Source organism: Chiloscyllium punctatum, chromosome 11 (genome assembly GCF_047496795.1).
Source record: "Chiloscyllium punctatum isolate Juve2018m chromosome 11, sChiPun1.3, whole genome shotgun sequence".
In the NCBI taxonomy this organism is placed as follows: domain Eukaryota; kingdom Metazoa; phylum Chordata; class Chondrichthyes; order Orectolobiformes; family Hemiscylliidae; genus Chiloscyllium; species Chiloscyllium punctatum.
Window position 1 is genome coordinate 63,166,787 of NC_092749.1, and position 13,622 is coordinate 63,180,408.

The window sequence follows — 13,622 nt, forward strand, 5'->3', positions numbered from 1 at the left end:
GACGGCGGGCGGGCGGGCGAGCGACAGACGGCGGGCGGGCGGGCGAGCGACAGACGGCGGGCGAGCGACAGACGGCGGGCGGGCGGGCGAGCGACAGACGGCGGGCGGCGGGCGAGCGACAGACGGCGGGCGGGCGAGCGACAGACGGCGGGCGGGCGGGCGAGCGACAGACGGCGGGCGGGCGGGCGAGCGACAGACGGCGGGCGGGCGGGCGAGCGACAGACGGCGGGCGGGCGGGCGAGCGACAGACGGCGGGCGGGCGAGCGACAGACGGCGGGCGGGCGGGCGAGCGACTGACGGCGGGCGGGCGAGCGACAGACGGCGGGCGGGCGGGCGAGCGACAGACGGCGGGCGGGCGGGCGAGCGACAGACGGCGGGCGGGCGAGCGACAGACGGCGGGCGGGCGGGCGAGCGACAGACGGCGGGCGGGCGGGCGAGCGACAGACGGCGGGCGGGCGGGCGAGCGACAGACGGCGGGCGGGCGGGCGAGCGACAGACGGCGGGCGGGCGGGCGAGCGACAGACGGCGGGCGGGCGGGCGAGCGACAGACGGCGGGCGGGCGGGCGAGCGACAGACGGCGGGCGGGCGGGCGAGCGACAGACGGCGGGCGGGCGGGCGAGCGACAGACGGCGGGCGGGCGGGCGAGCGACAGACGGCGGGCGGGCGGGCGAGCGACAGACGGCGGGCGGGCGGGCGAGCGACAGACGGCGGGCGGGCGGGCGAGCGAGCGACAGACGGCGGGCGGGCGGGCGGGCGACAGACGGCGGGCGGGCGGGCGGGCGACAGACGGCGGGGCGGGCGGGCGACAGACGGCGGGCGGGCGGGCGCGACAGACGGCGGGCGGGCGGGCGAGCGACAGACGGCGGGCGGGCGGGCGAGCGACAGACGGCGGGCGGGCGGGCGAGCGACAGACGGCGGGCGGGCGGGCGAGCGACAGACGGCGGGCGGGCGGGCGAGCGACAGACGGCGGGCGGGCGGGCGAGCGACAGACGGCGGGCGGGCGGGCGAGCGACAGACGGCGGGCGGGCGGGCGAGCGACAGACGGCGGGCGGGCGGGCGAGCGACAGACGGCGGGCGGGCGGGCGAGCGACAGACGGCGGGCGGGCGGGCGAGCGACAGACGGCGGGCGGGCGGGCGAGCGACAGACGGCGGGCGGGCGGGCGAGCGACAGACGGCGGGCGGGCGGGCGAGCGACAGACGGCGGGCGGGCGGGCGAGCGACAGACGGCGGGCGGGCGGGCGAGCGACAGACGGCGGGCGGGCGGGCGAGCGACAGACGGCGGGCGGGCGGGCGAGCGACAGACGGCGGGCGGGCGGGCGAGCGACAGACAGAGGGCGGGCGGGCGAGCGACAGACGGCGGGCGGGCGGGCGAGCGACAGACGGCGGGCGGGCGGGCGAGCGACAGACGGCGGGCGGGCGGGCGAGCGACAGACGGCGGGCGGGCGGGCGAGCGACAGACAGAGGGCGGGCGGGCGAGCGACAGACAGACAGAGGGCGGGCGAGCGACAGACAGACAGAGGGCGGGCGAGCGACAGACAGACAGAGGGCGGGCGAGCGACAGACAGAGGGCGGGCGGGCGAGCGACAGACAGAGGGCGGGCGGGCGAGCGACAGACAGAGGGCGGGCGGGCGAGCGACAGACAGAGGGCGGGCGGGCGAGCGACAGACAGAGGGCGGGCGGGCGAGCGACAGACAGAGGGCGGGCGGGCGAGCGACAGACAGAGGGCGGGCGGGCGAGCGACAGACAGAGGGCGGGCGGGCGAGCGACAGACAGAGGGCGGGCGGGGCGAGCGACAGACAGAGGGCGGGCGGGCGAGCGACAGACAGACAGAGGGCGGGCGAGCGACAGACAGACAGAGGGCGGGCGAGCGACAGACAGACAGAGGGCGGGCGAGCGACAGACAGACAGAGGGCGGGCGAGCGAGCGACAGACAGACAGAGGGCGGGCGAGCGACAGACAGACAGAGGGCGGGCGAGCGACAGACAGACAGAGGGCGGGCGAGCGACAGACAGACAGAGGGCGGGCGAGCGACAGACAGAGGGCGGGCGAGCGACAGAAAACTATGATCAGGACCTGTGTAATGTAACCTTCACCAAAACCATTTAGCCAAGGTGATAAAGCAGTTCATTCATTCACTCCCACAAAGGAACTACATAATTAGTGACTGATAATTAATCACCACTTTGTTTGCATTTCCTCCTCTATTTTATAGTTTCTTGATAATCTGTTCCTAATCAATTGCAATAATTCACACTAAAAAGTAACATTAAGCACAAATACAACTGAACTAATCATTTGGAACAATTTAAACTTCAAAATTTGGGCGGCACGGCGGTACAGTGGTTAGCACTGCTGCCTCTCAGCGCCAGAGGCCCAGGTTCAATTCCCGCCTCAGGCAACTGACTGTGTGGAGTTTGCACATTCTCCCAGTGTCTGCGTGGGTTTCCTCTGGGTGCTCTGGTTTCCTTCCACAGTCCAAAAACGTGCAGGTTAGGTGAATGCTAAAATTGCCCGTAGTGTTAGGTGCAGGGGTAAATGTAGGGGAATGGGTCTGGGTGGGTTGCGCTTTGGTGGGTTGGTGTGGACTTGTTGGGCCGTAGGGCCTGTTTCCACGCTGTAAGTAATCTAATCTAATCTAATCTAATATGTAAGAGGGACAAACACTACACCATTGTTTCTTCATCTCTGAGAAACACCTATATGAACTCATCAGTTGTACAATATGTATAGAGGAGACAGTGAGGTAATCAAGGTGTCACTGGACAAGTAATCCTGAGGCCCAGTACATCAGCTCAAATCCCACCATGGTAACTGGTGGAATCTGAATTCAATAAATATGACATTTAAAACTAGCCTCAGTTACTGTGTCTAACCATCATTGATTGCCGTAAAAACTCATTTAGTTCACTGTAGGAAAGAAAATTTGCCTGATCTGGCTTGCATTGGACACCAGATCCATACTGGCCAGCACTTAACTGCTCTCAGCTCAAGCGCAATTAGGAATGAGTAACACATGCATCATTGCTCAAATTCCATGAAGGAAGAAAGAAAGAAAGAAAGAAAGAAATCGATACATCCAATATAAATCTGTAGAACTCTGCATGTATGAAAATAATAATCCTTCTTTAAAAAATCCTAACGTTCTGTTGCAAATTTAGTGGACAGTTAGTGTTAATTGTGTAACCTCATGAAGTTTATTGATGGAGAACTGCCATTTTTAAAGAGCTAATGGCAAAGCAGTGCAAATCATTCAGCAACTTGCAGCAACAAAAGTATATTCTAGGAATTATGAATTGCCACTTCACAGAATATACTTTCCTTGCCCCAAGTTGTGCAATGTCATTAAACCACTCACATTTTGGCAACTGATTCTGGAACAGTAACTTCAAATGTCATATAAAACAAAAGGATTAACCACAAAGAACCTACAGTACAGAAACAGTCCATTCAACCCAATTAACCTATGCCTGTGTTTATACTCCACACAATTATATTGTTGACACCTTGCAGTCATATCCCATTTCCTCATCTCACAAATACGCTTCAAGCCTCCCCTTAAATGGAACAAATCTACCTGCTTCAACTACTTCATATGACAGCACATTCCACATAATTACCCCTTTCTGTTAGTAGCAATCCTTCATGCATACTCCTTGTTTTAAACACAACCACTAATGGTAACACTTTTCCAACATCCACTATTTCAAATCCTTCATAATTTGAAAGGCCTTCAGATTTCTCTGTTCCAGAGAAAAAAAAAAGAGTTCCAGCCATTTAATCTTTTCTGATAGCTGCAACCTCTCAAATTCTGATAATGGTTTTATCAACATTTTCTGCATTTTCTGCAGTGCATCAATATACCTTGTGTTATGGACACTCAAAGCAAAATCACTTTTCCAAGTTTGATCTAATCAAAGCTGCACATTAATCCAACATCATCCCTCTAACATTATATTCCATTTCTCCATAAAGGAACCCCATTATTTTGCCTGCACTCTTTACACTGTTATCAATTTGTGTTAGGAGAAAGTGAGGACTGCAGATGCTGGAGATCAGAGCTGAAAATATGTTGCTGGAAAAGCGCAGCAGGTCAGGCAGCATCCAAAGGGCAGGAGAATCGACGTTTCGGGCATGAGCCCTTCTTCAGGAATGAGGAAAGTGTGCCAAGCAGGCTAAGATAAAAAGGTAAGGAGGAGGGACTTGGGGGAGGGGCGTTGGAAACGCGATAGGTGGAAGGAGGTTAAGGTGAGGGTGATAAGTGAGGGGGATAGGCCGGAGTGGGGGTGGGGGCGGAGAGGTCAGTAAGAAGATTGCAGGTTTGGAAGGTGGTGCTGAGTTAGAGGGTTGGCATCTTTATTGTTTGTATTTCTAGATCTTCCTGCTCCTGTACCCAAGCTAGTTTCTCACCCAAATAATATGTGGCTCCCTCACTCTCCTACCAAAATAAGTTCACTATACTGAATTTCATTTTCATTTCTGCCCACTCTACAAGACTGCTTATGTCATCTTCTATTTTGGTGCAATACATTATTAGCTATACCCCAGTTTGGTATCAAGTTAGCTACACATACCATCCAGTTTGATACCAGCATATCATCTTTAAGAAATGAAGATTTAGCTCCTGTCTCCTGAGCTTCAGATCTAATCAATCTTAAAGACATGTATAGGTTGGCCAATACTAAAAAAAGTTGATATGATGAAATTTGACATTAGGCTATCCATCTCCTATTTTGCAATCTCAGTAGTACACTAGAGAAATATCACAGAAGTTAAGCAAATTAGTTCACCCACAAACTTTTCTCTTAGCTGCTGAAATTAATATCTACCTTAAATAAAATTACATTGCTCATGTACACTTTCTTTGTCACCTGGTTGGTCACTCTGTCACACCAATATGAAACATCTTGAATTAAATGCCTAGTCTGTGTTCAGTTAACCAATACCAACAGGGCTCCAGCATTGCTGAAACAGACTTTTCACACCTGACCATTTTGCAGTAAATACAAGCATATGATTCAGGCTCAAATTCAAAACTGCATAGACTTTTGCTGATTTTACAACGAGACAGTTGCTTGGAGGGCATTTATGGATACAGGAAATAATGGTGGTGGAGATCAAAAATTAGAGATAGTTGAAAGTAGTTCAATTTATTGTTGTTAATTACAACATTGTGTACTAAATCAAAAATGTAAAAATCTTGTAATTTAACTTTTATTTTGAGGTAAACAATAATGTTTCTACCTTATCATGGCCACTACTTCCTCCTTGAACAATCTCTGGTGCCATATATTCAATGGTACCACAGAATGAATATGTTCTTTCATCCTGAAACAAAAAGCAAGCGTGTAAGATTAGTGTGCAAACCAATAAAAAAATTACTAAACAAATTAAGTAAGGTTTTGAAGTTTACAATCACCTCTGCCTAACAGTCAGAAAATGCAAAACAATACAAAGTAACTCAATTTGTAAAAAACAAGAATTACCTCAAAAGTGACAAATTCCTTGCTGAGTCCAAAGTCTGTCAAAACTATATGACCATCACCATCCAATAAAATATTTTCCAGCTTGATGTCTCGATATATGATGCCAAGCTACAATTAAAGGCATTAAATAGTTTAATTTCTCAGAAAAAGATATTCAAGAAACTAATGAATTAGTTAATAATGTGTAACATTGATTTCTACAATTATGGCACAATATTTAGAATAATTATACTGGCAATTCTATTTCTCTCTGTATCACACTTACCTGATGAAGGTGTTCTAGTGCTAACACAATCTCTCCTGCATAGATTTGAACGTCTTCTTCTGTGAAGTGTTCCCTTTGGTATAGATGTGTAAACAACTCACCACCATTCACATAATCTACAAAAATAATTTGGACAATACTTATAAATTAAAAGTCTTGAAACTTTATAGTATTTAGAATTAAATTGTAATGTAATATAACTTGGTCAATATCTCATCAGGCAATTGAACATGTTGTGAAATTAATGACCTTGCCATAAATTCTCATGACAGACAGATTTTCATGCCTGACCTCAATGTTGAGCATATAAAATATTAGCCATTACACTTCATTATAAACTGCAAATTTGAGGACGAGGTAGAGAAACTGAAAGGAATTCTAGATACCACAGATACACAATTGTGCAACAACAATTACCACTGTATGCAAAGAGAAACAAAAAAAAGTCAATAATCCAGCAAAAGGGTTCACATTATAGGTTAAAATCATGAGTTCTTGCAAATATATATATATATATGAATCCATTTCTCTAATGTAACCTATACCATTTGGAGTTTGGACATTACTTTTTAATCTTGTGGCACAATAACATGCACGTTTAAACATTAAACTATAACGGCAGGGATTTTTCATTAACAGGCCCTTCTGACATTACTACCGGAACTGTGCACGGTCTTCTCTCCTTCTGCTTTCTTTCCCCATGTGATTATTGTTAGAATTCTAAGTGCCAACAGCATGCACGTTAAACGCAAAGCTTTAGTGAAATCCAGCAGTAGCTGAAAATGATGGATGTAAGGGTAGCCTATTAAAGAGTCTTCAAGTCAAACAGAGCGCCTGTGGATCACAGCCACAATTTTCTTGCTCAACAGCATTGCCACTAAATTAAAATGCAAGAGCACAAAAAGTGGCTCAAGTGTTTTTCAAAATTAAACTTCAAATATTTTGTATGTCATTAGACTCACTTCATTCATATATGCATTATTGCTATTTGTTAAGGCTAGCTTAGACAGAGATTCAATGAACTTGCACACCATAGTTTGATACGTGTCAACCATTACTGAGAAGTTGATATTTTCTTTAATGTGAAAGAAACAATACTATGCTTTAAAATTCATATGGTTTTGCACTCACTGAGGCATGGTTGAACTTGCAGGCTGAGTTGGCTCTCTTGTCTGTGTCTTGTAAAGGACATTCTCAGCCGGGGCAATTGGAACATTGTAAGTGAATTCAAAGCTCCATGTAACAGTCAGACATCATTCAAGATGGACCCCCATTTGGGCAACAACATTGGTCCTCATTTCCATACCTTGAGTGACTGCTCATACCACCACTGCCTCCACTACACCCTAAAAACCAGGCTCTTTTCTCTTCACTCCTCCATGCTCCTAATCCCACCTTCCTTCCTCTGCTGGATCCCTCCTCTACTCCAATGTGCCTGACATCACTTCAAATCCCCTCACCACTGATTCACACTTGTTCATTCTGAGCCTTCAAGACAGTAAATTCTCTTGCTCCCTTCCCTTTTTGTTGTACAGCTAAATGAGGAAAACTGCTGACATTACACACAACTGCACAAAGCCAACAGGTGCACACCACCTTTAAAACGATCACAAACCGAACGCCACAGGTTTCCTGGGTGTCACTGACCTTACCTTAACAGTAGAACTTTATTAAAAATGGTTTAACTTTAAATGAATGTTTGTGATCTACAAAAACATAGTATAAGGAAACCAGAGTGAGCTCCTGGCGAATTTAACTTGCCGCTTATTCTGAACTACTTCCATGTTGTAAAACCAGGTACCAACATTGCAGGGCACACTCCATGATCACTGGCACAAGCATTCACATCTAGGGACATTGGCATCCAAGTGCCAGCTTTGAAGAACCTTCGTTGCACATCTCTGATGCACTTATAGGTTGCTCCTGCACTTCAATACTGTATTGTGGGTGTCACCAGCAATTATCATTGTAATTCTACAGGACCAATAGCGTGTGCTAAGGGACGTACATCCAATTCATGGATTGGACCAGGCTGCTGCTGTGGGCTCTTAGCTCACCGTTGGAGCACTCACTACCTTTAACCCTACTTCAATGCTCAGAGCATTCTTGCTTTACATGGTCTTGTCTTTTCACACATTGTCCCCTCAACCAGAGATACCACAGTCATATCGCTTCTGCTTTGCCTTGTTGTTTAGTGCATACACAAAGCCAGGATACTAGTCATTGTTTACAAAGGCCTTTGCTCAGCAATTCCCAACAATTAAGTCAAGGGCTGCTTGCATTAGACCAGGGCCTGCTCAGGATATTCAAGGTTAGGATAAGAGGTGAGGAATGAAAATGACAGGCATCACACTGTTAGCCTCAAGTCTTTTTACCCTATTATTGTCTGTTACTTTCATAGAATAAGAGACAGATAGGTATTACAAAGGCAAAAGTGGGTGGCATAGCTATTACTGTTGGTGCACGAGGAGGTATCACAAGTTAATGCAGAGGGCAAGCTGGAATAGCGGTGTCGGGGTTATAGTGGGTGAAAGCAAGACAAAGATGTTGCAGGCAATAACAAGAGTGGTAGAGCATTAGCCTTTGTGGGACGGGGATACAGCAGCAGAGATAAACTGAATGCAAGGCATCAGACAGACTTTGGCTGGCAGAGTGGAGAAGGACATTGACTTGCTTCCTACATTGCTCCAAAAGGCTGATAGTGCTTTACACGGGCAACAATCTCAGACCAGGCTGGCATGGCCTGGTGTCATGGTTTCCACTACTGGCCCCGGGGAGAAAGGAAATCTCACAGCAGCACCACATGCCTGCAGCACTTCCAGGATCCAGGAAAGCTAGAAGTGAACTGCCCTCATCTGCCATGACAGGGCAAATGTCAATAGTGTAGGGATTAACATTGTCTGTCCAAGTGCACCATGGGTTTTTAAAGCTGGCACAAGCGCAAAGGATGCTGGTGAATTCCGGGATATCCACTGAGTGGCAAGTTGTTAGCAAGGTGTGTAGTAATAAGGAGCAGAAATCAAACATGAGTCACATCTTAGAGGAACTGCATGCAAGTAATGAAGTAGCTTTGGTGATTAACCCTCCATAAAATCTGATGAAACTTGTACAGAGTCAAAAAAATGCATGATTCAGCCCTTGGTTTTGAATCACTTGTACAACGCGAAGGCAGAGGCGACATTCTTGGGTCATAACATCGATCATGGAAGGTTGACCCCAAGGAATGCCAAGATGAAGGCCATCGAGGAACTTCCATGACCAACTTCGAAAAAAAGAGATGCTCCAATTTTTGGGACTAAGCAGATTCCACCGTAAGTTTGTTCTAAACTTTAGCAGCATGGAAGTACCACTAACAAATTTACTGAATAACAACAAAAACTTTCAGTGGACAGAACAATGCTAGGAGGCATTGACAATTTAAAAGCAGTATTAACCACAACACCAGTTTTAGTTGCACCAAATTGTTTGAAACACTGCAAAGTTGCAATCAATGCAAGTAGTATAGGAATTGGAGCTGTACTGCTGCAGGAAGATGATGGAATTGAACAGCCAATTGGCTACTTTTTAAAGAAACTTAACACCCACCAGAGAAAATTCTCGACCATTGAAAAAGAATTATTGAGCTTGGTACTGGCCTTACAACATTTTAATGTTCATGTGACGAACAAAGTGTAGGAGACAGTTGTGTACACAGATCACAATTCTCTTTCATTCCTGGAATGATTTAAAGACAAGAATATGAGACTATTTCGTTGGAGTCTTATGTTACAAACTTTTAAATTTAAAAATTACACATGTTGCAGGTTGTAAAAATGTGGTAGCAGTTGCATTATTGCGGATTTAAAGGATAAAGTATAGATAAGATTGGACAGATTCCAGTGTTGTGCAGCAACTAATATGAACTTAACGTCGTATGTATTTTACTGCAGTGGGGTTAAAAATGAGAAAAAAGAAGCCATCTTTTCATTATGATGTTTCATTTTTTTTCTTAAGGGGAGGTGTTTTATGAAGTTGAAGATGCATTTAAGAGACAGCAAATGTTGCTTTACACTGAAAGCTTACGATTACCTGTCATATGACTAACTAGCAATCTCAGAGTGTACTGAAAAATTGAAAATATGTAACATTTGGCTGTGAAATAGATACCAGAGTTGGTTGCTGTTTTGACAACAATTCTACTTTAACTTGTTTAATTATGGCCCAGGATACTAAAACCCAATTAAGTTTAAATTTATTATTTTGCTAACATTGAACCAATGTGATGATCTGATGTTGGGGGTATAAAAAAAGGCAGGCAGTTTGAAAGTCAGACAGATCAATTACCATTTGAAACACTCTCTATCAAAGACACCTTTTCATATGAATCATCTTCACAGTTAAAAAAAAGACAAAGACCCAGGAAGATATTCAGGCGGAAGAAGACAGACACCGACTATGACAGCCACTATATGTTTTGAAATTAAATTAATGTAACTTTAATAAGTGTTTTATTGGAACAGCATATTGCTATAGAGTTGGAGGTAGATAATAAGCAGCTAAGAGAAAGGGGGCTTAGAGTTATGAATAGTTGTTGTTTAGTGTTCACTTTTAGAGTTGAAGAATAAATTCATATTATTTTCTTTAAATAGTGCAATTTGAACAGTTTACGAGGTGAGGTGAGCTTTTCTGGGTGTTTGGTTTAATTAACAGAAGGGTTCACCACTGTGTTGTAACAGTTGCCATGGGAGATTAGCACACAAATAATAAAATGCTTTTCATTACTTCTACAGTACTCCAAATAATGTAACACTTCGATAGACTACTGCTATGAACGCCATTTCCAGATTGAAATTATCTACTTCAGTGCTTGTACAGAGAAGTCTTCTCCATTGTTGCTCTCTTATTCCCAAACTTCTGCTTGCAGATTATCTTAACAACTTTCACATTTCTGCTTTTCAGAGAAAACTGTTCCAACCTGTCTAGCCTTTCCTGATGATATAACTTCTTAGTTCTGATTTCAAATTTGAATTTTTTTTCCCTATTTCCTGCAGTTCTTCTATATCCTTTTCATAAGACAACAGTGAGGAGCAGGTTTAAACTGAGCTCCTGGGGTTGCTCTGCCATTTAATAAGATTATGGCACTAAGTCCCATCTTTTTGTTTTAGCTCCATAACCAGACTCACTTCTTGACCAAAAATCTAATTCTGCCTTGAACACATGTAATGAGCCATCCCCTCTGGGAAAAGAATTATACAAATAAATGACCATAAAGATTTTTCATCTTTATCTTGCAACAGAAACATGGATTCTTCTTCAAAACTGTTCCACTAGATCTAGACTCCTCCAGAAGAAGTGTCCTCTCAACATATACCCTGTCAATAAGCCACTTCAGAATCTTTTATATTCCAACAAAGTCACCTCTCATTCCTCTAAAGATAATATGTATTTTCACAACCTGCTCAATCTTTCTGCATAAGAGAAGAGGAACATGATGGCAATCAGAAGTGTGATCTAGTGGATGCTCTATATTAGTTTAAATTTTTTTTTGATTTTGAATTCCAATCATCTGAGAATGAACACCAACATTGTGGCTTTGTTGACTGATTTATTACTTTTAATAATTTGTGAATCTATGCCTACAGATTTCCTTCCATTATTATCCCATTGAACCACTTGGGGATGCTGAATTTTTCCTCCTGGGTCAGGAGCACAGAGGAGAAATATTTCCAGTTCTACAAACTCAGTCCAAGAGAGTGTGTGCTCCAGAAGTTGGAAATTTAGTTTCAAGTTAATGGGGCTCCCAAAACATTGTGCAATGCCGTCTGAAACAAGTGCGTATGATAGACCTGGAAGTGGGTGAGCAGAAAGCTGCCTTGGGCCTTCGGCACTGTGTCCATATATAAAAAAAAACAAAAAACACTTCCAGCTTACTCTACTAAATCTATTCATGCTAAACTATGCAACTTCATGTCCTCGATATGAGAGATTTAACATAAGAAATAAGAGCAATAAGTGCAAATTTCAGACTTTTGAGTCTGCACCGCCTTTCAACAAAATCACGGCTGATCTGTTCACATTCCCAATTACCCTCATAACTTGCAATTCTGTTGCCCAGCAATAATCTACCTCTGCTTTAATGATTCCACTGCCTTGAGGCAGACAGCATGCCAAAGTCACACAGTTCTCCAACAGAAATCATTTCTCCTCTGTACCCACCTCCAAGATCCCTCATATCCCCTGTGTCAATCTATGCCTCTGTACCTATCCCTATAATATCTTTTACTCTACAAGTAAACTGATAGCCTGTACCTATTCCAAGGTTCTTTACAGCTCCAGATGCCTACTTGGTGCTAAATCATGCCTTATCTAGCATCTTTTCCTCCTTACACCTACTATATCTAGCATCAGCCATGGGCAAACCTCAGGACCCATGGTAAGATGAAAGAGCATGCAATTCAAGTGTGCAGACTCCACCATATTCAAAAAAAAACACTTGCATTTATAAAATAACACCTATTGCATTTACATAACTTCAAATGCGCAAAGTCTTACACCATTTTAATTCAGATGCACAATCTGTTCTAAAAATAAGGACTGGAAATTATAATCCCACTTCAAAGAATCTATAACCACTAATACATGCCAAACTGTGAAATGGTATGCCTTACTGTGATACTAGAAAATTGCAAAATTAGTCTTTTTTATTCATTCACAGGATGAGGGTGTCGCTGGCTAGGCCAGCATTTATTGCCCATCTCTAATTGTTAAGAATCAACCACATTACTGTGGGTCTGGAGTCGCATGCAGGCCAGACCAGGTAAGGATGGCAGTTTCCTTCCCTAAAAAACATCAGTGAACCAGATTGGCTTTTCCTGACAATTGGCAATGGATTCATGGTCTCTTCATCATTAGACTCTTAATTCCAGATATGTATTAAATTCAAATTCCACCATCTGCCATGGCAAGATTCGAACCTAGGTCCCCAGAACATTACAAGGGTCTCTGGATTAGTCCAGCGATAATGCCACTAGGTCATTGCCTCCCCTATAACATACAACTAATCCAATGATGGTTGCCTTCAGGCCTATGTCAACAGAACTAAATAGCAAGGAATGCTTTTCAAAAAACAAAATCCAAAACAACTTTCTTCCAAAGACTGTCCTTCCAAACAATTCCATAAAGTTCAAACCTGCTCCTGCCATGTTTCAGGCACACAGGCCACCAAACTGACATCAGAGTAGAGACAGCTGCTTCCACTAAATATTTGTGCATGCAATATTTTTTACATTTGTCCCCATCATTTGGCATTTATAAACTCAAACAAATTAGCTGCAAAACAGAAAACCAAGCACTAGGGTTAAAGGTAGATACTTTGATTGGCAGAGCATGTGAGTTTGTATGTTACGTGAATGAGGTAGACTTGGGAATTGGAAGTACAATATTAAAATTTGTGGATGAGACTAAGAGTGTGCAATGGTGCATACAGGTAATGTGAAAGATGACAGTGTCAAATTATAAAATGACAAAAGCTGAAAGGTAACATCCCACCCCCCCACCCCCATTTCAGCTTCCACAAAAGTAGGAATTATCAAATTTGGCATTGGGACATCTGCTATTTGGCAATGTATTTGATTTTTGCTACAACAGACAGCATCTTTGTCATGGCAAAAATCAAAAGCTAACTTTCCAAAGATTAACTGGTATTATTCACTTTTCAAAATTCATGACCTTACACTTATCAATACTGAAATTACTTCTCTAGTTGTGTATTCTATAAGCTTGGTATTCTTTTCAGTTTGGTTACATTTTTGGAAATAATGTTTGCATTACATTTATTTGAATATAAATAGAATAGTATCATCACTTCCTCACCCTTGTACATAAATCACAAAGTT

General features: G+C 44.9%; 1 protein-coding gene across 3 annotated transcripts in view; it reads right to left on the reverse strand.

Moving 5' to 3' along the window:
- LOC140483047 (ribosomal protein S6 kinase alpha-5-like) overlaps positions 1-13,622 on the reverse strand; it is a 111,139-nt gene that overhangs the window by 34,042 nt on the left and 63,475 nt on the right. For all 3 annotated transcript variants that reach the window (XM_072580947.1, XM_072580946.1, XM_072580945.1), the window contains 3 exons: positions 5,749-5,864; positions 5,484-5,591; positions 5,242-5,325 (listed from right to left, as the gene is read on the reverse strand). In XM_072580947.1, the coding sequence (XP_072437048.1) occupies positions 5,242-5,325; positions 5,484-5,591; positions 5,749-5,864 (308 nt within the window). The remainder of the gene's footprint in view (positions 1-5,241; positions 5,326-5,483; positions 5,592-5,748; positions 5,865-13,622) is intronic.